Raw genomic sequence first — 27,460 nt, forward strand, 5'->3', positions numbered from 1 at the left:
AGACAGCATGATTTGGAAAGGTCCGTTCTCATTCTCAGTAGAAGTAATGGATCCACTCTGTTCTCTCAGGACCGGATGTGAGATTGGTCAATTCGGACGATCGTTGCTCTGGAAGAGTAGAAATCTTTCACGATGGAAGTTGGGGCACGGTTTGTGATGATGGCTGGGATTTGACAGATGCCACTGTTCTTTGCAAGGAGCTGCAATGTGGACCCGCCCTATCGGTGCATGGTAGCGCTTGGTTTGGTGAAGGTACCGGCAAGATTTGGATGGATGATGTTTCCTGCGGGGGGACAGAGTCCCATCTCCGGTCTTGCTCCTTCTCTGGTTGGGGAACCCACAACTGTGGTCATGGTGAGGATGCAGGTGTAATCTGTTACCCATGTAAGACACAGCCATACAAATGGATGAATACCTTCAGAACAACTCAGTTTCCTTAAAAGGTTCAGAAGTCAGAGCGAGGATTCTGGACAGTATTGAAAGAGGTTTGCTTTTGCTTAACTGAAAGAATATTTGACAGGGAAAATATAAAGAAATCTTTACCCTATATCTACCTGTGTCCTGGGGTTTTTTTTAATAGGGGTTGTCCCTGCCTCCGTCCTGCCCTGTCCTGGGTGTGTTTGATGGGGTCAGTGACAAGGACGCTAAGTTGTCTCTATCCTGGGAATAGGAGTTGAGGGCTGTGTACCTTCTTCTGGGAGTGTTTAATGAGAGACACTTTAGGGAGAGCTTTATATTTTAATTAAAACAGTACAGGAGTCCTTATTTTTTAGTTTATAACAATAGCAGTAGCATTACCCTGTATCTAACGCCATGTTGTGCATGCCTTCAGAGTGTTTGATGGGGGACTGTGACATGACAATCTTACTTTTAAGTTAAAAGTGGAGAGGTTATTTGCTCCACATTTAAATCCATGTTATCCCTGTCCTGGGAGTGTTTTACAGGGACAATGTGGAAAGTGCTTTACTCTGTATCTGTCAGATTAATTCAAGATTCAAACAGTAAAGGGAACTTTAGTCTGAAAATACAAATGAAGCATAAAGCAAAACAAAGGCTCAGTCTTGTCATCCTAACTGGGGTCAGTTTTCAAGGTTGGCTGGATGGTGGTTTTCCAACACACACCCAGTGTACATTCACTTCATTGAGTTGAATTGAACTGAATTGAATTGAATTTACCAAGGTACAATGAAAAGCTTTGTCTTGCCAGCAATATAGGGGCAGATCACAGAATTAAGTAGCATAGATAAGTAAATAATTCACACAGGCTGAGATCAAAGAAAAGATTCCACTTTCTCACGTTATCAATCATTGGCTCTCTCTAATAAAAGAGCAAAAACTGGGATTGTGTTGTCCTTAAGTTTTACCTGGGCATTAGCACTGCTGCCTCACAGTGCCAGGGACCCTGGTTCGATTCCCGCCTCAAGTGAATGTCTGTGGGTGTTTCCACATTCTCCATGTCTGGTGGTTTTCCTCTGGATGCTCCGGTTCCCTCCCACAATCCAAAGATGTGCAGGTCAGGTGAATGGCTATGCTAAATTGCCCATAGTGTTAGATGCAACATATAAGTATGGGGTAGGGGAATGGGCCTGGGTGGGTTGCGCTTCAGAGTTTTGGTGTGGACTTGTTGGGCCAATGGGCCAGTTTCCATGTTGTAGGGAATCTAATCTAATTACAGTTAACAAAATAAAGTTTGCACACATTGGCAGACTTGCCAATGAGTGACCCATGATTAATGATAGAAAGTACAACCTGTCAATGGTGTTCTGTTAGACTAGATTAGATTCCCTACAATGTAGAATTCTATACAACTATATAAAAGGTATGTGTGTCAATCACAGAAACAGGAAACAACAATGGGCAATCAAAAGGGAATGATTTGGAAAGGTCCGTTCTCATTCTCAGTAGAAGTAATGGATCCACTTTGTTCTCTTAGGATCGGGTGTGAGATTGGTCAATACAGGCGATCGTTGCTCTGGAAGAGTTGAAATCTTTCACGATGGAAGTTGGGGCACGGTTTGTGATGATGGCTGGGATTTGACAGATGCCACTGTTCTTTGCAAGGAGCTGCATTGTGGACCCGCCCTATCGGTGCATGGTAGCGCTCGGTTTGGAGAAGGTACTGGCAAGATTTGGATGGATGATGTTTCCTGCGGGGGGACAGAGTCCCATCTCCGGTCTTGCTCCTTCTCTGGTTGGGGAACCCACAACTGTGGTCACAGTGAGGATGCAGGTGTAATCTGTAACCCAGGTGAGAGCCCAGCCGTACCTTCTGATACCTTCTGAGCAACTTATTTTCCTTCATAGGATCAGAAATCAGAGTGATGATACAGGAAAGAATTGAAAGATGTTTACTTCTGAACAAAGAAGGACAAAGAACAAAGGAAATTCGGCCCTCCAAGCCTATGCCGATCCGAATCCACTGATTAAAGCTATCGCCCAATTCCTATGTATCCCCCTGTATCCCTCTTCTCCCCACTTATGCATCTGTCCAGACGCACCTCAAATGAATCTACCTTGCCTGCCTCTATTACCTCTGCTGGCAACGCATTCCAGGCACTTACCACCCTCTGTGTAAAAAATGAAAGAACGTTTGAGGGGAATTATAGAAAGAAATCTTTGTATCTGTTCATGTCCTGGGGTTTTTGAATGGAGGTTGTTCCTGACCACCTTCTATCCCTGTCACGGGATGTTTGATGGGCTCAGTGTCGCAGAGGCATAACTCTGTATCTTGCCTGAGTTGTCTCGTTCCTGGAAGTAGTAGGTGAGGGTTATATCAAGGTACCTGTACTGGGAGAGTTTAATGGGGGACAGTTTAAAGGGAGGTTTACTTTTAAATTAAAACAGCACAGCAGTCCTTAATTTTCATTTATCCAAATAGAGGTAGCATTATTCCGGATCTAACGCCATGTTGTGTACGCCATCACAGTATTTGATGGGGGACCGTGACATGGCAGCTTTTCTTTTAAGTTAAAAGTGGAGAGATTCTTTACTCCACATCTAAACCTATGTTGTCTCTGTCCTGGGAGTGTTTGATAGGGACAGCGTAGAGGAATGCTTTACACTGTATCTAACCCCATGCTCTCCAGGTCTGGGAATTGTTGATGGGGACAGTGTAGAGGAGACATAACTATCTATCTTGCCGGAGTTGTCTCTATCCTGGGAATAGAACATGAGGGTTGCGTAGTGGGAACTTTAACGCCATGAAACCTCTGTCCTGGGATGTTTAATGAGGGACAGTGTAGAAAGAGCTTTACTCTGTGCCTGTCAGATTACTTCAAGATTCAAACAGTAAAGGGAGCTTTAATCTGAAAATATAAATAAGGCATAAAGTAACACAACGACATAGGTAGGAAGAGGGGTGGGGAGGTCATTCAAGAGCTCAGGGAATTAGGCTGGAAGCTAAAAACTAGGACAGACAGAGTCGTCATCTCTGGGTTGTTGCCGGTGCCATGTGACAGTGAGGCAAGGAATAGGGAGAGAGTGCAGTTGAACACGTGGCTGCAAGGATGGTGTAGGAGGGAGGGCTTCAGGTATTTGGACAATTGGACTGCATTCTGGGGAAGGTGGGACCTGTACAAACAGAACGGGTTGCACCTGAACCAGAAGGGCACCAATATCCTGGGGGGTAGGTTTGCTAGCACTCTTCGGGGGGTTTAAACTAATTTGTCAGGGGGATGGGATCCGGACTTGTAGTCCAGCAAGTAAGCTAGCTGTGTGTCAGGATGTCCAAGAATGTAGGGAGGCTGTGGAGAAGGTAGCACTGACAGGGAATACTTGCGGACACAGAGATGGGCTCAAGTGCGTATACTTCAACGCAAGGAGTATCAGAAATAAGGTGGGTGAACTTAAGGCATGGATCGGTACCTGGGACTACGATGTTGTGGCCATCACGGATACGTGGATAGATGAGGGACAGAAATGGTTGTTGGAGGTTCCTGGTTACAGATGTTTCAGTAAGATTAGGGAGGGTGGTAAAAAAGGAGGTGGGGTGGCATTGCTAATTAGAAATGGTATAACGGCTGCAGAAAGGAAGTTTGAGGGGGATCTGCCTTTGGAGGTAGTATGGGCTGAAGTCAGAAATAGGAAAGGTGCAGTCACCTTGTTGGGTGTTTACTATAGGCCCCCCAATAGCAGCAGAGATGTGGAGAAACAGATTGGGAAACAGATTTTGGAAAGGTGCAGAAGCCACAGGGTCGTAGTCATGGGCGACTTCAACTTCCCAAATATTGATTGGAAGCTCTTTAGATCAAGTAGATTGGATGGGGTGGTGTTTGTGCAGTGTGTCCAGGAAGCTTTTCTAACTCAGTATGTAGATTGTCCAACCAGAGGGGAGGCCATATTGGATTTGGTACTCGGTAATGAACCGGGACAAGTGATGGGCTTGTTAGTGGGTGAACATTTTGGTGATGGTGACCACAATTCTGTGACTTTCACCTTGGTTATGGAGAGAGATAGGTGCGCACAACAGGGTAGATTTTACAATTGGGGGAAGGGAAATTACGATGCTGTAAGACAGGATTTGAGGAGCATAAGTTGGGAGCATAGGCTGTCAGGGAAGGATGTGGTGGAAATGTGGAACTTTTTCAAGTAGCAGATACGACGTGTCCTTGATATGTATGTACCTATCAGGCAGGAAAGAAATGGTTGTGTGAGGGAGCCTTGGTTGACGAGGGAGGTTGAATGTCTAGTAAAGAGGAAGAAGGAGGCTTACATAAGGTTGAGGAAACAGGGTTCAGACAGAGCAGTGGAGGGATACAGGATAGCCAGAAGGGACCTGAAGAAAGGGATTAGGAGAGCTAAGAGAGGGCATGAAAAATCCTTGGCAGTAAGATCAAGGATAACCCCAAGGCATTTTATGCGTATGTGAGAAACATGAGAATGACGAGAACGAGGGTAGGTCCGATCAAGGACAGTAGTGGGAGATTGTGTATTGAGTCGGAAGAGATAGGAGAGGCCTTGAATGAGTACTTTTCTTCAGTATTTACGAACGAGAGGGACCATATTGTTGAAGAGGAGAGTGTGAAATGGACTGGTAAGCTAGAAGAGATACTTGTTAGGAAGGAAGATGTGTTGGACATTTTGAACAACTTGAGGATAGACAAGTCCCCCGGGCCTGACGGGATATATCCTAGGATTATGGGGGAAGCAAGAGAGGAAATTGCAGTACCGTTGGCAATGATCTTTTCGTCTTCACTGTCAACGGGGGTGGTACCAAAAAAGGGAATAGGGATAACCCCGGGAATTACAGGCCAGTTAGTCTTACTTCTGTGGTAGGCAAAGTAATGGAAAGGGTACTGAGGGATAGGATTTATGAGTATCTGGAAAGACACTGCTTGATTAGGGACAGCCAGCACGGATTTGTGAAGGGTAGGTCTTGCCTTACAAGTCTTATTGAATTCTTTGAGGAGGTGACCAAGCATGTGGATGAGGTTAGAGCAGTGGATGTAGTGTACATGGATTTTAGTAAGGCATTTGATAAGGTTCCCTATGGTAGGCTTATATGGAAAGTCAGGAGGCATGGGCTAGAGGGAAACTTGGCCAATTGGATAGAAAACTGGCTAACCGGTCGAAGTCAGAGAGTGGTGGTAAATGGTAAATATTCAGCCTGGAGCCCAGTTACAAGTGGAGTTCCGTAGGGATCAGTTCTGGGTCCTCTGCTGTTTGTAATTTTTATTCATGACTTGGATGAGGGAGTCGAAGGGTGGGTCAGTAAATTTGCAGATGATACAAAGATTGGTGGAGTTGTGGACAGCGAGGAGGGCTGTTGTCGTTTGCAAAGGGACTGAGATATGATGCAGAGCTGGGCTGAGGAGTGGCAGATGGAGTTCAACCCTGCCAAGTGTGAGGTTGTCCATTTTGGAAGAACAAATAAGAATGCAGAATACAGGGTTAACGGTAGGGTTCTTAGTCAGGTGGAGGAACAGAGGGATCTTAGGGTCTATGTACATAGATCTTTGGAAGTTGCCACTCAGGTGGATAGAGCTTGTAAGAAGGCCTATGGTGTATTAGCGTTCATTAGCAGAGGGATTCAATTCAAGAGTCGTGAAGTGATGTTGCAGCTGTACAGGACTTTGGTTAGGCCACACTTGGAGTGCTGTGTTCAGTTCTGGTCGCCTCACTTTAGGAAAGATGTGGAAGCTTTGGAGAGTGTGCAGAGAAGATTTACCAGGATGTTGCCTGGAATAGAGAATAGGTCATACGAGGATAGGTTGAGAGTTCTCGGCCTTTTCCCGTTGGAACGGCGAAGGATGAGGGGTGACTTGATAGAGGTTTATAAGATGATCAGAGGAATAGATAGAGTAGACAGTCAGAAACTTTTTCCCCGGGTACAACAGAGTGTTACAAGGGGACATAAATTTAAGGTGAAGAGTGGAAGGTATAGGGGAGATGTCAGGGGTGGGTTCTTTACCCAGAGAGTGGTGGGGGCATGGAATGCGCTGCCCGTGGGAGTGGTAGAGTCAGAATCATTGGCGACCTTTAAGCGGCAATTGGATAGGTCCATGGATGGGTGCTTAATCTAGGACAGATGTTCGGCACAACATCGTGGGCCGAAGGGCCTGTTCTGTGCTGTATTGTTCTATGTTCTATGTTCTAACAAAGACTCAGTGTTGTCTTTCTGTCTGGGGTCAGTTAGTAAGTTTGGCTCGATGGCAGTTTTCTGACACACACCCAGTGTAGGTTCGCTTCATTCACCCAGGCTGAGGTCAAAGAAAACACTCCACTTTCTCACCTCATCAATCTTTCACACTGTCTAATACTACAGCAGAAACTGGGATTGTGCTGCCCTTAAGTTTTACCTGTGCATCATTATAACTTACAGCTATCAAAATAAAGTGTGCACACATTGACTAACTTGTCAATGAGGGAGCAATGATTCATGATGGAAACTACAACTAATCAATGGTGTTCTGTTCTATACAACTATATAAAACATATGTGTGTCAATCACAGAAAACAACAGGCAATCAAGAGGGAATGATTTGGAAAGGTCCGTTCTCATTATCAGTAGGAGTAATGGATCCACTCTGCTCTCTCAGGATCGGATGTGAGATTGGTCAATTCAGCTGATCGTTGCTCTGGAAGAGTTGAAATCTTTCACGATGGAAGTTGGGGCACGGTTTGTGATGATGGCTGGGATTTGACAGATGCCACTGTTCTTTGCAAGGAGCTGCAATGTGGACCCGCCCTGTCGGTGCATGGTAACGCTCGGTTTGGACCAGGTACCGGCAAGATTTGGATGGATGATGTTTCCTGCGGGGGGACAGAGTCCCATCTCCGGTCTTGCTCCTTCCCTGGTTGGGGAACCCACAACTGTGGTCATGGCGAGGATGCAGGTGTAATCTGTAACCCAGGTAAGAGCACAGCAGTACAACTGAATGGATACCTTCTGTACAACTTAGTTTCCTTAATGGGATCGGAAGTCAGAGCAAAGATACTGGAAAATACTGAAATATGTTTGCTTTTGCATAACTGACAAATTATGTAAACAAATCATTATCTACCCACGTCCTGGGTGTTTTTGATGGGGGTTGTCCTTGCTCCTGCTCTGCCCCTGTACTGGGTGTGTTTGATGGGGTCAGTGTAGAGGAGACATAACTATCTATCTTGCCGGAGTTGTCTCTGTCCTTGGAATAGAACATCAGGGTTGCGTAGTGGTAACTTTAACGCCATGAAACCCCTGTCCTGGGAGGGTTTAATGAGGGACAGTTTACAGGGGGCTTTACATTTTAATTAAAACAGAAGAGCAGTCCTTAAGTTTAGTTTATACAACTGGAGGTAACATTATTCTCGATCTAACGCCATGTTGTGTACGCCGTCACAGTGTTTGATGGGGTCTGTGACATGACAGCTTTTCTTTTAAGTTAAAAGTGGAGAGATTCTTTACTCCACATCTAAACCCATGTTGTCCCTGTCCTGGAAATGTTTGATGGGGACAGCGTAGAGGTAGCTTTGTACTGTATCAAATCGCGTACTGTCCTGTCCTGAGGGTGTTTGATGGGGACAGTGTAGAAAGAGCTTTACACTGTATCTAATCCCATGCTGTCCTGGCATGGGAATGTTTGGTGGGGACAGTGTGGCAAGAGCTTTACACTGTATCTAATCCCATGCTGTCCTAGCCTGGGAGTGTTTTACGGGGACAGGGTAGAAAGAACTTTACTCTGTATCTGTCAAATTACTTCAAGATTCAAACAGTAAAGGGAGCTTCAATCTGAAAATACAAATAAAGCATAAAGTAAAATAAATACTCAGTGTTATCTTCCTGTCTGTGGTCAATTAGTAAGTTTGGCTGGATGGTGGTTTTCCGACACACAGACACACCAAGCATGGGTTCGCTTCATTCACACAGGCTGAGACTAAAGAAAACACTCCACTTTCTCACCTCATCAATCGTTCGCGCTCTCTAATAAAAGAGCAGAAACTGGGATTGTGTTGCCCTTCAGCTTTACCTGTGCATCATTATAACTTACAGTTAACAAAATGAAGTGTGCACACATTGATTACCTTGCCAATGAGTGAGTAATGATTAATGATGAAAAGTACAAACAGTCAATGGTGTTCTGTTCTATACATCTAAAATGTATGTGTGTCAATCACAGAATCATGAAACAACAACAGGCAATCAAAAAAGAATGATTTGGAAAGTTCCATTGTCATTATCAGTAGAAGTAATGGATCCACTATGTTCTCTTAGGATCGGATGTGAGATTGGTCAATTCAGACGATCGTTGCTCAGGAAGAGTTGAAATATTTTACAAGGGAAGTTGGGGCACGGTTTGTGATGATGGCTGGGATTTGACAGATGCCACTGTTCTTTGCAAGGAGCTGCAATGTGGACCCGCCCTGTCAGTGCACGGTAGCGCTCGGTTTGGACCAGGTACCGGCAAGATTTGGATGGATGATGTTTCCTGTGGGGGGACAGAGTCCCATCTCCGGTCTTGCTCCTTCCCTGGTTGGGGAACCCACAACTGTGGTCATGGTGAGGATGCAGGTGTAACCTGTTACCCAGGTAAGAGCCCAGCTGTATAACCGAATAGATATCTTCTGATGACACAGTTTCCTTAATGGGACCAGAAATCAGAGCAAGGATACACAAAAATATTGAAAAATGTTTGCTTTTGCTTAACTGAAAGATTATGGAAAGAAAAATTTACTCTGTATTTGCCCGTGTCCTGGGGGGTTTTAATAGCGATTGTCCATGCCCACTTTCTGTCCCTGTCCTGGGTGTGTTTGATGGCATCAGTGTAGAGGACGCATAACTCGGTATCTTGCCTGAGTTGTCACTGTCCTGAGAACAGTAGATGAGGATTGTGTAAAGGCAACTTTAACGCTATGATGACCCTGTCCTGGGAGTGTTTAATGAGGGGCAGTTTACAGGGAGCTTTACCTTTTAATTTAAACGGTACAGGAGTCCTTACTTTTAGTTTATAAAAATAGAGGGAGCATTACTCTGCATCTAATTCCATGTTGTGCATACGTTCACAGTGTTTGGTGGGTATTCTGACTTGCCAGCTTTTCATTGAAGTTAAAAATGGAGAGGTACCTTGCTCCACATCTAAACCCAAGTTATCCCTGTCCTGGGGATAGTGGGGACAGTGTAGAAAGAGCTTTACACTGTATCTAACCCCATGCTGTCCTGGCCTAGGAGTATTTGATGGGGAGAGGGTAGAAAAAGGTTTCCACTGTATCTAAACCCGAGCTATCCTGGCTTGGAAGTGTTTGACTGGGACAGTGTAGAAAGAGTTTTACTCTGTATCTGTCAGATTACTTCAAGATTCAAACAGTAGAAGGAGCTTTACTCTTAAAATACAAATAAGCATCAAGTAAAACAAAGGCTCAGTGTTGTTTTCCTAACTTTGGCTGGATAGTGGTTTTCTGATACACTGACACACACACACACCCAGTCTGGGTCCACTTCATTCACACAGGCTAAGATTAAAGAAAATATTCCACTTACCACCTCATCAATCGTTCACACTCTCTAATAAAAGAGCAGAAACTGGGATTGTGTTGCCCTTAGTTTTACCTGTGCATCATTATAACTTACAGTATACGAAATAAAGTGTGTACACATTGACTAACTTGCCAATGAGTGAGCAATGATTAACGAAAGTACAACCAGTCAATGGTGTTAAGTTCTATACATCTCTATAAAATGTATATGTGTCAATCACAGAAACATCAAACAGAAATGGGCTATCAAAAGGGAAAGATTTGGAAAGTTCCATTCTCATTCTCAGGAGAAGTAATGGATCCATTCTGTTCTCTCAGAATCGGATGTGAGATTGGTCAATTCAGACGATCGTTGCTTTGGAAGAGTGGAAATCTTTCACAATGGAAGTTGGGGCACGGTTTGCGATGATGGCTGGGATTTGACAGATGCCACTGTTCTTTGCAAGGAGCTGCAATGTGGATCCGCCCTATCGGTGCATGGTAGCACTCAGTTCGGACCAGGTACCGGCAAGATTTGGATGGATGATGTTTCCTGCAATGGGACAGAGTCCCATCTGCGCTCTTGCTCCTTTCCTGGTTGGGGAACCCACAACTGTGGTCATGGTGAGGATGCAGGTGTAATCTGTACCTCAGGTAAGAGCCCAGCTGTACAAATGAATGAATACCTTCTGCACAACTAAGTTTCCTTAATACGTTCAGAAATCAGAGCAATGATACAGCATAGTGTTCAAAGAGGTTTGTTTCTGCTTAGCTGAAAGAATGTTTGACGGTTAAAATATCAAGAAATCACTATTCTGTATCTACCCATGTCCTGGGGGTTTTTAATGGGGGATGCCCCTGTCCCTGTTCTGTCCCGATATTGGGAGTGTTTGATGGGGTCAGTGATGAGGACGCATGATGCTCTATCTTGCTTCAGTTGTCTCTATTCTGGAAACAGTAGGTGAGGGTTGTGCAAAAATAATTAATTCCATGCCGTCCCTGTCCTGAGAGAGTTTAATGAAGGATAGTTTAGAGAGAGTTTTATGTTTCGATTAAAACAGTACAAGAGCCTTTATTTTTAGTTTATACTAACAGAGGTATCATTACCCAGTATCTAATCCCATGTTGTGCATGCCTTCACAGTGTTTGTCGGGGGACTGTAACATGGCAGCTTTTCTTTTAAGTTAAAAGTGGACAGATTCTTCACTCCACATTTAAACCCATGTTGTCCTGGGAGTGTTTGATGCATACAGTGTAGAAAGAGCTTTACCCTGTTCCTAACCCCATGCTATCCAGGCCTGGGAGTTTTTGATGGGCACAGGGTAGAAAGAGCTTTACACTGTTTGTAACCCCATGCTGTCCTGCCTGGGACTGTTTTACAGGGACAGTGTAGAAAGAGCTTTACTCTGTATCTGTCAGATTACTTCAAAATTCAAACAGTAAAGGGAGCATTAATCTGAAAATACAAATGAAGCATAAAGTAAAACAAAGGCTCAGTCTTGTCATCCTGACTGGGGTCAGTTTGCAAGGTTGGCGGGATGGTGATTTTCTGACACACAGACACGCACCCAGTCTGGGTTCGCTTCATTCACACAGGATGAGATTAAAGAAAATACTCCACTTTCTCACCTCGTCAATCATTCGCGCTCTCTAATAAAAGAGCAAAAACTGGGATGGTGTTGCCCTTAAGTTTTACCTGGGCATCATTGTAATTTACAGTTAACAAAATTGGTTAACAATGTTGGTCGGTTAGCTCAGATGGTCAGAGCATGGTGCTAATAACGCCCAAGGTCGTGGGTCCAATCCCCACACTGACCAAGTATAAGGCTGAGGTAGACAAGCATGTGATGTTTATGGTGCCGTGTCAGGGTTGGTGATTGTTTTAAAAGTGGCGGCACAGTGGCTCAGTGGTTAGCACTGCTGCCTCACAGCACCAGGGTCCCAGGTGCGACTGCAGCCTCGGGTGACTGTCTGTGTGAACTTTGCACTCTCCTCACACAGTCCAAAGATGTGCAAGTCAGGTGAATTGGTCATGCTAAATTGTCCATAGTGTTAGGTGCATCAGTCAGAGGGAAATGGGTCTGGATGGGTTACTCTTCGGAGGGTGGGTGTGGACTTGTTGGGCTGAAGGGCCTGTTTCCACACTGTAGGGAATCTAATCTAATCTAAACAAAATAAAGTGTGCACACATTGACTAACTTGCCAATGAGTGAGTAATGATTAATGATGCAAAGTACAACCAATCAATGGTGTTCTGTTCTATACATCTATACAAAACGTGTGTGTCAATCACAGAAAAATGAAACAACAACGAGCAATCAAAAGGGAATGATTTGGAAAGGTCCGCTTTCATTCTCAGTAGGAGTAACGGATCCACTATGTTCTCTCAGGATCGGATGTGAGATTGGTCAATTCAGACGATCGTTGCTCTGGAAGAGTGGAAATCTTTCACAATGGAAGTTGGGGCACGGTTTGTGATGATGGCTGGGATTTGACAGATGCCACTGTTCTTTGCAAAGAGCTACAATGTGGACCCGCCCTATCGGTGCATGGTAGCGCTCAGTTTGGAGAAGGTACTGGCAAGATTTGGATAGACGATGTTTCCTGCGGGGGGACAGAGTCCCATCTCCGGTCTTGCTCCTTCTCTGGTTGGGGAACCCACAACTGTGGTCATGGTGAGGATGCAGCTGTAACCTGTTACCCAGGTAAGACCCAGCTGTACAAATGAATGAATACCTTCTGTATAACTCAGTATCCTAAATGGAATCAGAAATCAAAGCAAGGATGCAGGTAAGTTTGAAAGATGTTTGCTTTTGCTTAACTGAAAGAATGTTTGTAGGCAAATACATAAAGAAATCTTTACTCTTGTACTGCCAGTGTCCTTTTTAATGAGGGTTGTCTCTGACCCTGTTCTGTCCCCGTTCTGGGTTTGTTTGATGGGGTCAGTGTTGAGGAGGCATAACTTGTCTGACTTGCCTCTAACCTGGGATTAGTAGATGAGGGTTGTATAAAGGTAACTTTAATGCCATGCTACCAACTGACCTGGGAGGGTTAATGAGGGACAGTTGCGTGGGAGCTGTTCATTTTACTTTAAACAGTGCAGCAATAAAGGTAGCATTACTCTATATCTAACCCCATGTTGTGTACACCATCACAGTGTTTGATGGGGGATTGTGACAAGGCAGCTTTTCTTTGAAGATAAAAGTGGAGAGGTTCTTTACTCCACATCTAAACCCATGTTGTCCATGTCCCGGGAGTGTTTGATGAGGGCAGCGTAGAGAAAGCATTACACTGTATCTAACCTTGTGTTATGCTGATGTTTCCTGCAATGGGACAGAGTCCAATCTCCGGTTTTGCTCCTTCTCTGGTTGGGGAATCCACAACTGTGGTCATGATGAGGATTCAGGTGTAATCTGCACCTCAGGTAAGAGCCAGCTCTACAGAAGAATTAATACATTCTGCACAACTCAGTTTCCTTAATAGGTTCAGAAATCAGAGCGAGGATACATGACAGTATTGAAAGAGGTTTGCTTTTGCTTAACTGAAAGAATGGTGGATGGAGAAAGTATAAAGAAACTTTACTCTGTATCTACCCGAATCCAGGGGTCTTTAATTGGGGGATGTCCCTGCCCCCATTCTGCCCCTGTACTGGGAGTGTTCAATGGGGTCAGTGTCGAGGACGCATAACACTGTATCTTGCCTCAGTTGTCTCTATCCTGGAATAGTAGATGAGGCTTGTGTAAAGGTAAATTTAGATCCATTCCGTCCCTGTCCGGGGAGTGTTAAATGAGGGACAGTTTTGAGGGAGCATTTCAATTAAATCAGTACAGGAGTGCTTATTTTCAGTTTATAACAACAGAGGTAGCATTACTCTGTATCTAACCCCATGTTGTGTACGCTTTCCCAGTGTTTGATGGGAGATTGTGACATAGCAGCTTTTCTTTTAAGTTAAAAGTGGACAGAGTCTTTATTTTACTTCTAAACCCATGTTATCTCTGTCCTGGGACTGTTTGATGGGGCAGCGTAGAAAGAGCTTTAAACTGTATTTAACCCCATGCTGTCCTGCCCTGGGAGTACTTGATGGACAAGTGCAGAAAGAGCTTTACTCGGTATCTGTCAGATTACATCAAGATTCAACCAGTAAAGGGAGCGTTAATCTGAAAATACAAATAAGCATAAAGGAAAACAAAGGCTCAGTGTTGTCTTTGTAAGGTTGGCTGGGTGGTGATTTTCCAAAACACAGTCTGAGATTAAAGAAAAGATTCCACTTTCTCACCTCATCTAATAAAAGAGCAAAAACTGGGATGGTGTTGCCCTTACGTTTTACCTGTGCATCATTATAACTTACAGTTAACAAAATAAAGTGTGCACACATTGATTAAGTTGGCAATGAGTGAGCAACAATTAGTGATGGAAAGTGTTACTCGTCAACGATGTTCTGTTCTATACATCTATACAAAATGTAAATATGTCAATCACAGAAACATGAAACAACAACAGGCAAGCAAAAGGGAAAGATTTGGAAAGGTCTGTTCTCATTCTGAATAGAAGTAATGGATCCACTCTGTTCTCTCAGGATTGGATGTGAGATTGGTTAATTCAGACGATCGTTGCTCTGGAAGAGTTGAAATCTTTCACAATGGAAGCTGGGGCACGGTTTGTGATGATGGCTGGGATTTGGCTGATGCCACTGTTCTTTGCAAGGAGCTGCAATGTGGATCCGCCCTATCGGTGCATGGTACCGCTCGGTTTGGACCAGGTACCGGCAAGATTTGGATGGATGAGGTTTCCTGCAAGGGGACAGAGTCCCATCTCCGGTCTTGCTCCTTCTCTGGTTGGGGAACCCACAACTGTGGTCATGGTGAGGATGCAGGTGTAACCTGTTACCCAGGTAAGAGCACAGCAGTACAAATGATTGAATATTTTCTGTATAACTCAGTTTCCTCAAAAAGATCAGAAATCAGAGGAATATTACAGGAAAGTATTGAAAGATGTTTGCTTTTGCTGAACTAAAGAATGTTTGATGGGGACTATGTAAAGAAATCTTAAGTCTGTATCTACCCATGTCCTGGGGTTTTTTAACGGAGGTTGTCCTTGCCCAACTTCTGTCCTTGTCCTGGGAATGTTTGATGGGGTCAATGTTGAGGAGGCATACCTCTGTATCTTGCCTGAGGTGTCTCTATTCTGGGAGTAGTAGATAAGATTGTGTAAAGGTAACTTTAATGCCATGCTGTCCCTGTCCTGGGAGTGTTTAATGAGGGATTAATTACAGGGAGCTTTACATTTTAATTAAAACTGTACAGGAGTCCTTATTTTTAGTTTATACAACTGGAGGTAGCATTAACTCTGTATCTAACGCCATGTTGTGCATGCTTTCAGAGTGTTTGATGGGGACTGTGACATTCTTTTTTAAGATAAAAGTGGAGAGATTCTTTACTCCACATCTAAACCCATGTTATCCCTGTCTTGGGAGTGTTTGACGAGGACAGTATAGAAGGAGCTTTGTACTGTGTCTAATCCCGTGCTGTCATGATCTGGGAATGTTTGATGGGGCCAGTGTAGAAAGAACTTGATTCTGTATCAGTCAGATTACTTCAAGATTCAAACAGTAAAGGAAGCTTTAATCTGAAATACAAATGAAACATAAAATAAAACAAAGGCTCAGTGTTGCCTTCCTGACTGAGGTCAGTTAGTAAGTTTGGCTGGTTTGGTGGTTTTTTGAGACACAGTCACACACCCAGTCTGGGTTCATCTCATTCACACAGGCTGAGACTAAAGAAAACACTCCACTTTCTCACCTCATCAATCGTTCGTGCTCTCTAATAAAAGAGCAGAAACTGGGATTGGTTGCCCTTAAGTTTTACCTGGGCATCATTATGACTTACAGTTAACAAAATGAAGTGTGCACACATTGATAAACTTACCAATGAGTGAACAATGATTAATGATGCAAAGTACAACTAGTCAATGGTGTTCTGCTCTGTACATCTATCTAAAGCGTATGTGTGGGTGTGTGTGTGTCAATCACAGACACAGGAAACAACAACAGGCAATCAAAAGGGAAAGATTTGGAAAGGTCCGTTCTCATTCTCAGTAGAAGTAATGGATCCATTCTGTTCTCTCAGGATCGGGTGTGAGATTGGCCAATTCAGACGATCGTTGCTCTGGAAGAGTGGAAATCTTTTACAATGAAAGTTGGGGCACGGTTTGTGATGATGGCTGGGATTTGACAGATGCCACTGTTCTTTGCAAGGAGCTGCAATGTGGACCCGCCCTGTCGGTGCATGGTAACGCTCGGTTTGGAGAAGGTACTGGCAAGATTTGGATGGACGATGTTTCCTGCGGGGGGACAGAGTCCCATCTCCGGTCTTGCTCCTTCTCTGGTTGGGGAACCCACAACTGTGGTCATGGTGAGGATGCAGGTGTAATCTGTAACCCAGGTAAGACTCAGCTGTACAGAGGAATGAATACCTTCTGTACAACTCAGTTTCCTTACAAGGATCAGAAATCAGAGTGAGGATATAGGAAAATATTGAAAGATGCTTGCTTTTGCTTAACTGAAAGCATGCTAGATGGAGATTATGTAAAGAAATCTTTCCTCTGTATCTAACGTGTCCCAGGGGTTTTTAATGGGGTATGTCCCTGCCCATGTTCTCTCCCTGTCCTGGGATTGTATGATGTGCTCAGTTTCAAGAAGGCATAATTCTGTATCTTGTCTGAGATGCCTCTATCATGGGAGCAGTTGATGGGGGTTGTGTAGAGCTAACTAATGCCGTGCCTGTCCTGGGACAGTTTAATGAGGGACAGTTTAGTGGGAGCTTTACATTTTAATTAGAACAGTACAGAGTACTTAATTTTGGTTTATAAAAATAGAGGGAGCATTACTCTGTATTTAACCACATGTTGTGTATGCCGTCACAGTGTTTGATGGGGATTGTGACATGCCAGCCTTTCTTTTTAGTTAAAAGTGGAGAGGTTCTTTACTCCACATCTAAACCCACTGTTTGATGAGGATAGTGTAAAGAAAATATTGCACTGTATCTAACCCCATGTTTACTGGTCTCGGAGGCTTTCATGGGGACAGGGTGGAAAGAGCTTTACACTGTATCTAATCCCATGCTCTCGTGGCCTGGCAATGTTTGATGGGGACAATATAGAAAGAGCTTTGCACTGTATCAATCAGATTACTTCAAGACTCAAACAGTAAAGGGAGCTTTAATTTGAAAATACAAATAAAGTATGAAGTAAAACAAAAGTGTTGTCTTTCTGACGGGGACCAATTTGCAAGGTTGGCTGGATGGTGGTTTTCCGACACACACCCACTGTACATTCACTTCATTCACACAGGTCGAGATTAAAGAAAAATATTCCACTTTCTCACATCAGCAATCATTCGCTCTCTCTAATAAAAGAACAGAAACTGGGATTGTGTTGCCCTTACATTTTACCTGTGCATCATTATAATTACAGTTAACAAAATAAAGTGTTGCACACATTGACAAACTTGCCAATGAGTGAGCAATGATTAATGATGCAAAGTACAACTAGTCAATGGTGTTCAGTTCTCTACAACTATATAAAACATATGTGTGTCAACCACAGAAATGTGAAACAACAACGGGCAATCAAAAGGGAATGATTTGGAAAGGTCCGTTCTCATTCTCAGTAGAAGTAATGGATCCACTCTGTTCTCTTAGGATCGGGTGTGAGATTGGTCAATTCAGACGATGGTTGCTCTGGAAGAGTAGAAGTCTTTCACAATGGAAGTTGGGGCACGGTTTGTGATGATGGCTGGGATTTGACAGATGCCACTGTTCTTTGCAAGGAGCTGCAATGTGGACCCGCCCTATCGGTGCATGGTAGCGCTCGGTTTGGACCAGGTACTGGCAAGATTTGGATGGATGATGTTTCCTGTAAGGGGACAGAGTCCCATCTCCGGTCTTGCTCCTTCTCTGGTTGGGGGACTCACAACTGTGGTCATGGTGAGGATGCAGGTGTAATCTGTAACCCAGGTAAGAGACCAGCCATACAAATGAATGAATATTTTCTGTACAACTCAATTTCCTTAAAAGGATCAAAAATCAGAGGGATGTTACAGAAAAGCTTTGTTTGCTTTTGCTTAACTGAAAGAATGTTTACGGGGATTATGTAAAGACGTCCTTATTCTGTATCTACCTATGTCCTGGGGTTTTTTTAATGGGGATGTCGCTGTCCACGTTCTGTCCATGTCCTGGGAGTGTGTTTGATGGGGTCAGTGGAGAAGATGCATAATGCTGTATCTTGCTTGGGTTGACTCTATCCTGGGAAAAGCAGATGAGGGTTTTGTTAAGGTAACTTTAATGCATGTCTAGTGAGTGTTTATTGAGTTTATAAAAATAGAGGCAGCACTACTCTTTATCTAAACACATGTTGTACATGCCTTCAGAGTGTTTGATGGGGGACTGTGACATGACAGCTGTAATTTTAAGTTAAAAGTTGAGAGGTTCTTTACTCCATCTCTATGTTGTCCCTATTCCGGGAGTTTTTGATGAGGACAGTGTAATGGGACTTTGTACTGTATCTAACCCAGTACTGTCCTGGCCTGGGACAGTACAGAAAGAGCTTTACTCTGTATCTGTCAGATTACTTCAAGAATCAAACTGTAAAGGGAGCTTTAGTCTGAAAATACAAAGAAATACAAATCCTCTGATCAAAAAAAGCACTCATGTGTTGCTAAGGTAAGGCATTTCAATTGATATTTTTTGTGTATCATGTGATTGATTACAGGTTTACTGTTAGTTGGTTAGTTGAAGAAGACCGTCGAAAAGTACTAGAAATTATTTAACTCATAAATTTGTACAACTTAATGAAATAAGTAGAGATGGATGGTCAGGTGATGTGCTGTAGCTATATAATGTGGGAGCTGGCTGATCCCATTGTGAATGGCAGTGACCACATCTGCAGCAAGTGTCGGTTCTAGATCAGAATTGATCATCTGGAATCTGAGCTTCAAACACTGCAACACATCCAGGAGGGGCAAAGGTACCTGGGCGCTTTGTTTCAGGAGGCAGTCACACCCAGTAGGTTAAGTCATTCAAATTCACTTAGTGATCAGGGACAAATAGGGTGTGACTGTATGTGAGGCACGTAGGGGAATCCTGAGTTCAGAAGTGGAGGAGCCTCAGTCCTTGACATGTCTAGCAGTTATGAGATTCTTGCTCCCTGTACGGATGAGGGAAAGGGCTATGGACAAGATGACCCAGCTGACCACGGCACCATGGTGCAGAAAGCCATTCAAGGGGAGAAGCAAGAAGACAAGTAGTTATTATAGGTGATTCTATAATTAAGGGACAGAATGCAGGCTATTGCTGACTAGCTTGAAAAGATATTGGAGCGAGAGGGAGAAGATCCAGTTGTTGTAGTCTATGTTGGCACTAACAACAATGGCAAGGCTAGGAGGGAGGACCTGAGGACTTGTTTGGGGATTATCAAGCACTCAGAAGGAAACTGAAGAACAGGTCCTTGAGCGTCATAATCTCTGGATTACTGTCTGAGCCATTAGGGAAGTGAAGATGTTGCTAAGAGATTGGAGTGGGAAAGAGGGGTTACATTTCAAGGAACCGGGGAAGTCTGTACTGATGGGACAGTCTCCACCTGAACCGATCTGGAGCCAGTGTTCTAGCGAAAAGGATAAATAGGATAGTCACTAGGACTTTAAACTTATGAGTTGAGGGCGGGGGGGGGGGGGGGGAAAAAGGGAAATGGAAGGCGACAGGGAGTATGGAGTGAAGTGAAGTAGAAGGTTAAGCAGCAGGTGACCATGTGCAGCGTTTAAGTTCAAGGCAGAATAGGAAACAAGCAAAAAGGAAGGATACTTTAGGACATATCACTCAACATGCTGGAAATCATGAAGATAAGAAAATTAGCATTGGGGTACTTTACCTGAATGCTCATAGTATTTGTAACAAAGTAAATGAATTAACAACACAAATCAACGCAAATGATTATGATGTGGTAGGCATCACAGAGACGTGGTTGCAGGGGCTTCAGGACAGGCAGTTAAACATCCAAGGATTTATAACATCAAAAGGACAGGGAGGTGGGCAGAGGGGGTGGGGTTGCCTGGAGTTAAGATTGAAATTAAATCTACGGCACTGAATGACATTGGGTCAGAGGATGTGGAGTCTGTGTGGGTGGAGTTGAGGAATCACAAAGGCAAAAAAAAAACATAATGGGAGTTATGTACAGACCTCCTAACTGTGGTCAGAATCACGAGCGCAAGATGTACCAAGAAATAGATAGGGCATGTCAGAAAGGCAAGGTCATGGTGATCATGGGGGACTTCAATACACAGGTGGACTGGTGGATTCAAAGAAAGGGAATTCATGGAATGCTTACAGGATAGCTTTTTGGAACAACTTGTGATGGAGTCCACAAGGGAGCAGGCTATTCTGAACTTAGTGTTATGTAATGAGCCAGACTTTAGAAAAGATCTTAAAGTAAGGGAACACTTAGGAGGCAGCCATTATAATATGGCCGTGTTCGGTCTGCAGTTTGAAAGATAGAAGGTAAAATCAGATGTAATGGTGTTACAGTTAAATAAAGATAATTACAGGGGCATGAGAGAGGAACTGACGAAAATCGACTGGAAGCAGAACCTAGCGGGTATGACAGTAGAGCAACAATTGCAGAAGTTTCTGGATGTAATCGAGGACACAGTACACAGTTCATCCTAAAGAAAAGAAAGATTATCAGGGGGTGGGGGAATGGGGGTGTTAGACAACCATGACTGACAAAGGAAGTCAGGAAATGTAACAAAGAAAGAGAGAGATCCTATAAAGTAGCCAAGAACACTGGGAAATCAGAAGATTGGGAAGGCTACAAAAACAAACAAACAGAGGATAACGAAGAGACAAATTAGAAAGGAGAGGATCAAATATGAGGGTAGGCTAGCCAGTAATATTAGAAATTATATGTATTGAAAGAATCTTTCACTAAGAAACAAACAAGAGGCAAAAGTAGACATTGGGCCGCTCCAAATTGATGCAGGAAGACTAGTGCTGGGAGATAAGGAAATAGCTGAAGAACTTAATAAGTACTTTGCATCTATCTTCACAATGGAAGACATGAGTAATATCCCAACAATTAAGGAGAGTCGGGGGCAGAGTTGAGTATGGTAACCGTTACAAAAGAGAAAATGCTAGAAAAGCTAAAAGGTCTAAAAATTGATAAATCTCCTGGCCCCAATGGACTACATTCTCAGGTTCTGAGGGAGGTGGCTGAGGAAATAACAGAGAAATTGGTTGTGATCTTTCAAAAGTCACTGGAGTCAGGGAAAGTCCCAGATGATTGGGGGAAAAAAATAAAAATCGCTATTGTAACCCCCTTGTTCAAGAAAGGATCAAGACAAAAGACAAAAAATTACAGGCCGATTAGCCTAACCTCAGTTGCTGGTAAAATTCTAGAATCCATCGTTAAGGATGAGATTTCTAAATTCTTGCAAGTGCAGGGTCGGATTAGAACAAGTCAGCATGCATTAAATAAGGGGAGATTGTGCCTAACAAACCTGTTAGAATTCTTTGAAGAGGTAGCAAGTAGGTTAGACCAAGGAAACCCACTGGATGTTATCTATCCAGACTTCCAAAAAGCCTTTGGTAAGCTGCCTCACAGGAGGTTGCTGAGTAAGGGGAGGGCCCATGGTATTCGAGGTGAGCTACTGGCATGGATTGGGGATTGGCTGTCTGATAGAAGGCAAAGAGTTAGGATAAAAGGTTCTTTTTCAGAATGGCAGCTGGTGACAAGTGGTGTCCCACAGGGTTTATTGTTGGGGCCGTACTGTTCACTTTATATATTAATGATCTGGATGAAGGGACTGGGGGCATTCTGGCGAAGTACATCAATGATACGACATTAGGTGGACAGGCAGTTAGTACTGATGAGGTGGGGAGGCTGCAGAAAGATTTAGACAGTTTAGGAGAGTCGTCCAGTAAAATGTCTGGTGAAATTCAACATGAGTAAATGGGAGGTCTTGCATTTTGGGAATAATTGCATGGACTACTTTCTAAATGGTGAGAAACTTCATAAATTCAAAGTACAAAGGGATCGGAGAGTGTGAGTCCAGGATTCTTTAAAGGTTAACTTGCAGATTGAGTCCATGATTAAGAAAGCAAATGTAATGTTGTCATTTATCTCAAGAGGGTTGGAATATAAAAGCAGCGATGCACTTCTGAGACTTTATAACGCCCTAGTTAGGCCCCATTTAGAATACTGTGTCCAATTTTGGGCCCCACACCTCAAGAAGGACAGATTGGGACTAGAGAGTGTCCAGTGGAGATTCACACAGATGATCCCTGGAATGGTAGGCCGAATATACAATGAACAGCTCAGGATCCTGGGATTGTATTCATGAGAGTTTACGAGATTATGGGGAGATCTAATAGAAATTTACAAGATAATGCATGATTTAGAAAGGGTGGATGCTGGGAAGTTGTTTCCATTAGGTGGGGAGACTAGGATCCGTGGGCACTGCCTTAGAATTAGAGGAGACCAATTTAGAATGGAAATGAGGAGACATTTCTTCAGCCAGAGTGTGGTGGGCCTGTGAAATTCATTGCCGCGGAGCACAGTGGAGGCCAGGAAGTTAAATGTCTTCAAGGCAGAGATTGACAAATTCTTCATCTTGCAAATGATTAAGGGCTACGTGGAGAGTACGGCTAAGTGGAGTGTTAAAATGCCTATCAGCCATGACCAAATGGTGGAATGGACTGGATGCGCTGAATCCACTCCTGTGTCTTGTGGTCTAAATAAAGCATAAAGCAAGGTTCAGTGTTCTCTTCCAGACTGGGGTGCATTAACAAGGCTGGCGGGATGGTGGTTTTCTAATCCACAGATACACACCCAGCATGGGTTCACTTCATTCACACAAGCAGAGGTCAAAGGAAAGATTCCACTTTCTCACCTCATCAATCGTTCACATTTTCTAATAAAAGAGCAGAAACTGGGATTATGTTGCCATCAGGTTTTACCTGTGCATCTTTATAATTACAGTTAATAAAATAAAGTGTGCACACACTGACAAACTTGCCAATGAGTGAGCAATAATTAATGATGGTAAGTGCAACAGTCAATGGTGTTCTGTTCTCTACATCGATATAAAACGCATGTGTGTCAATCACAGAAACACGAAACAACAATGGGCAAAACGGAATGATTTTCCATGTTCATTCTCAGGAGAAGTAATGGATCCACTCTGTTGTCTCAGGATCCAATGCGAGATTGGTCAATTCAGACGATCGTTGCTCTGGAAGAGTGGAAATCTTTCACAATGGAAGCTGGGGCACGGTTTGCGATGATGGCTGGGATTTGACAGATGCCACTGTTCTTTGCAAGGAGCTGCAATGCGGGCCCGCCCTATCGGTGCACAGTAGCGCTCAGTTTGGACCAGGTACAGGCAAGATTTGGATGGATGATGTTTCCTGCAAGGGGACAGAGTCCGATCTCCGATCTTGCTCCTTCTCTGGCTGGGGAATCCACAACTGTGATCATAATGAGGATTCAGGTGTAATCTGTTCCTCAGGTAAGAGCTCAGCCATACAAGTGAATGAATACCTTCTGTACAACTCAGTTTCTTTAACAGGATCAGAAATCACAGCGAGGATACAGGAAAGTATTGAAAGAGGTTTGCGTCCGGTTAACTGAAATAATATTGACATGGAAAATATAATAACATCTTTATTTCGTATCTACCCAAGCCCTGGGGGTTTTTAATTGGGGGGGGGGGGGTGTGGAAGTCCCTGCCCCAGGCCTGGGAGTGTTTGATGGGGTCAGTGTCAAGACTGCATAACACAGTATCTTCTGGAGTTGTCTCTATCCTGGGAATAGTGGATGAGGGGTGTGTAAAAGTAACTTTAATGTCATGCTGCCCCTGTCCTGGGAGGGTTTAGTAAGGGACAGTTTAAAGGGAGCTTTACATTTTAATTAAAATAGGACAGGAGTCCTTAATTTTAGCTTATAAAAAGAGGTAGTATTACTCTGAATCGAACCTCAATTTGTACATGCCTTCATAGTGTTTGTTGGGGTACTGTAACTAGATTACTTACAGTGTGGAAATAGGCCCTTCGGCCCAACAAGTCCACACCAATCCTCCGAAGAGCAACCCACCCAGAACCATTTCCCTGCATTTACCCCTTCACCTAACACTACAGGCAATTTGGCATTGCCAATTCACCTAACCTGCACAATTTTGGACTGTGGGAGGAAACCAGAGCACCCAGAGTAAACCCAAGCAGACATGGGGAGAATGTGCAAACTCCACACAGACTGTTGCCTGAGGCGGGAACTGAACCCGGGTCTCTGGCACGGTGAGGCAGCAGTGCTAACCACTGTGCCACCGTGACATAACAGCTTTATTTATAAGTTAAAAGTGGAGAGGTTCTTTACTCCACATCTAAACCCATGTTGTTCCTGTCCTGAGTGTGTTTGATGAGGACAGTTAAGAGGGAGCTTTGTACTGTATCTAACCCTGTGCTGCCCTGGTCTGGGAGTGTTTGATTGGGACAAGGTAGAAAGCTTTATTCTGTATCTGTCAGATTAATTCAAGATTCAAACAATAAAAAGGAACTTTAGTCTGAAAATACAAATGAAGCATAAAGCAAAACAAAGGTTCCGTCTTATCGTCCTGACTGGGGTCAGTTTGCAAGGTTGGCTGGATGGTGGTTTTCCGACACACAGACACACACCAGCATGTGTTCACTTCATTCACACAGGCTGAGATCAAACAAAAGATTCCACTTTCTCACCTCATCAATCATTCACACTCTCTAAACGAAGAGCAGAAACTGGGATTGTGTTGCCCTTAAGTTTTACCTGGGCATCATTAAAACTTACAGTTTACAGAATAAAATGTGCACACATTGACAAACTTGCCAATGAGTGAGTAATGAGTAATGATGGAAAGTACAACCAGTCAATGGTGTTCTGTTCGCTACATCTACATAAAACATACGTATGTCAATCTCAGAATCATGAAACAACAACGGGCAATTAAAAGGGAATAATTTGGAAAGTTCCATTCTCATTCTCAGTAGAAGTAATGGATCCACTCTTCTCTCAGGATCAGGTGTGAGATTGGTCAATTCGGACGATCGTTGCTCTGGAAGAGTGGAAATCTTTCACAGTGGTAGTTGGGGCACGGTTTGTGATGATGACTGGGATTTGACAGATGCCACTGTTCTTTGCAAGGAGCTGCAATGTGGACCCGCCCTATCAGTGCATGGTAGCGCTTGGTTTGGACCAGGTACCGGCAAGATTTGGATGGATGATGTTTCCTGTAAGGGCTCAGAGTCCCATCTCCGGTCTTGCTCCTTCCCTGGTTGGGGAACCCACAACTGTGGTCATGGTGAGGATGCAGGTGTAATCTGTCACCCAGGTAAGAGCCCACCTTACAACTGAACAGAAATCTTCTATAAAACTCAGGTTCCTATATAGGATCAGCAGTCACAGGGAAGAGAACACAAAGCATTGAAAGATAATAATCATTAACGTAGTTAAATAGATTGTAACAGTTTGTGGCTAAATCTTGAAGTAAGAAACAGTAAAGTAAAACCTTAAATGAGCCATAAGCTAATTAGCTTGAACGGAGACTATTAAAGAGATAACTGTGTGGCTCAAAGTTTTACGTGTTGAGAACTGTATTTGAACCCCTGGGATATTTGCACCACTACTGGGGAAAGGGCAGCTGTTCCCACAGAACATGTTCCACCTGGAACATGTTTTACAATTCACTAGGACTCTGGTTCCAACATGCCTGCAAAACAGATTTTGAATGAAATAATTGGGTGTGTGTTTTCAGTTGCCTGGAAAATTGGATAATTAAAGCTAAAGGAGAATGTAGGATTGTACGTTAGTGGTGATGCTGATTGTTGCAGATAATATAAGGAAGGGACACTGCATGCGATTATCATATTGTACTGAGGAAGCAAGAGTGTGAGGAATGTTGACAACAAATCAGACCTAAAGGGTTAAGTCTATGAAGCATTATCTTTATGTATGAATAAGTTCGAATAAGGTGGAAAAACTGTTGGTGCAAATCAAAGTTAATGAATCTTATATCATAGACATAAAGGAAACATGCTTAAAAGGAGAACAATAAGGGAATCTTAAGATTCAGGGCTATTTGACAATTGAGAGAGAGAGAGAGAGAGAGAGAGAGAGAGAGAGAGAGAGAGAGAGAGAGACAGAGACAGTTTGGACGCTATTTAATCTTGAATGATGTAGTATTAATTTGGGTGCAGCTAAAGAAACAGCAAGGGAATAAAGACACAAGAGCAAAGAGATAAGCTAAATGATCAGCTTGATCATTATGAATGTTGGAGCATTCTAAAAAGGCCAATGGTCTACTCCTGCTCCTAATTTCTATCATTCTACATTCCTAATGTTTCAGTCGACTTGAAATGCAGAGGCATTAAAAAAAATGGCAAACAGGTCTCCAATCACAATGGAGACTCTACCCTTTATAGTTGGCAATAACAAGAACACCCTACACATTAATCACACAGAATACAATTACAGATTTCTGAAATCTACCTTGCTGATTTTACTCTTTTTAGATTCTTCAACGGAGCCGACAATCTCTGTCAGCCCTTCATTCGCACTCTACGTGGCTGGAGATTCACTCACTATTAATTGCACAGTTCCACACAGCAACTTGACCGGACATCTGGAGTTGCTGAAGGACTCAAATTCTGTCGCCATCGGACAAGGAGCCCTCACATATGTCATTGAAAACGTCACTACCAGCAGCCAAGGGAGCTACCAATGTTCCTATCAGACTGAAGTGACAAAGCAATGGTCACCCAGCTCTCTGAGTCAACCTGTTGAAATTGTTGTTACAAGTGAGTGAGTCTTGTGTCAGTTTTGGAGAAAGTGAGGACTGTAGATGCTGGAGATCAGAGTTGAAAAGTGTGGTGTTGGAAAAGAACAGCTGGTCAGGCAGCATCTCAGGAGCCCGAGAGTCAACGTTTCGAGCAGGAGCTCTTCATCGGAATGAAGATGCTGCCTGACCAGCTGTACTTCTCCAGTACCACACTTTTCAAACTGTGTCAGTTTTGTCAAATTTCCAATTCTAAAATTGTTCCAATGTTTTCCAGACCTATTCTGGGGCGGGATCGCCAAGGTAGGACTGGAATTCATTTTCAGCTGTGTTTTATTTAAACACACATTGTTCAGAAAATGCAACATTTACTTCTTTTGCTTTATAGTTTCCATGTTTTCTGAGATCGTGACACCTTGGTTCTTGACTGCCCCTCCATCCGGAACACCGTTACTACGTTTACCCTGTCTAGTCCTGTTAAAAGATTTACTAGCTTTTGTTCAAACACCTTATTGCTGGGTCATGTAGTCACATTACAGAAAGATGCCATCACACTGATACTCAGTTTGTCCAAGTCACACTGAATGTAAGTGGCAAATGTAAGGCAGATGCAGTTTAATGCGGATAAGCGAGAGGTTATCCAGTGCGGTGTAAAGTGACAGGATGGTGGATTATTATCCA

The 27,460-nt window shown here is 43.5% G+C and overlaps 1 protein-coding gene and 1 non-coding gene across 2 annotated transcripts in view; both read left to right on the plus strand.

The window, feature by feature from the left end:
- Positions 1-27,460, plus strand: part of LOC132833898 (deleted in malignant brain tumors 1 protein-like) — a 57,282-nt gene that overhangs the window by 28,918 nt on the left and 904 nt on the right. The window contains 12 exon segments of the mRNA XM_060852557.1: positions 70-384; positions 1,934-2,282; positions 7,012-7,358; positions 8,693-9,013; positions 10,270-10,584; positions 12,321-12,635; positions 14,507-14,821; positions 16,056-16,370; positions 17,628-17,942; positions 23,171-23,485; positions 25,022-25,336; positions 26,517-26,801. Coding sequence (XP_060708540.1) covers positions 70-384; positions 1,934-2,282; positions 7,012-7,358; positions 8,693-9,013; positions 10,270-10,584; positions 12,321-12,635; positions 14,507-14,821; positions 16,056-16,370; positions 17,628-17,942; positions 23,171-23,485; positions 25,022-25,336; positions 26,517-26,801 — 3,822 coding nt within the window.
- Positions 11,674-11,748, plus strand: trnai-aau (transfer RNA isoleucine (anticodon AAU)). Its single transcript has one exon. It is a non-coding gene; the product is annotated as a tRNA-Ile (tRNA).

The sequence above is a fragment of the Hemiscyllium ocellatum genome, chromosome 38 (assembly GCF_020745735.1).
Source record: "Hemiscyllium ocellatum isolate sHemOce1 chromosome 38, sHemOce1.pat.X.cur, whole genome shotgun sequence".
Lineage (NCBI taxonomy): Eukaryota > Metazoa > Chordata > Chondrichthyes > Orectolobiformes > Hemiscylliidae > Hemiscyllium > Hemiscyllium ocellatum.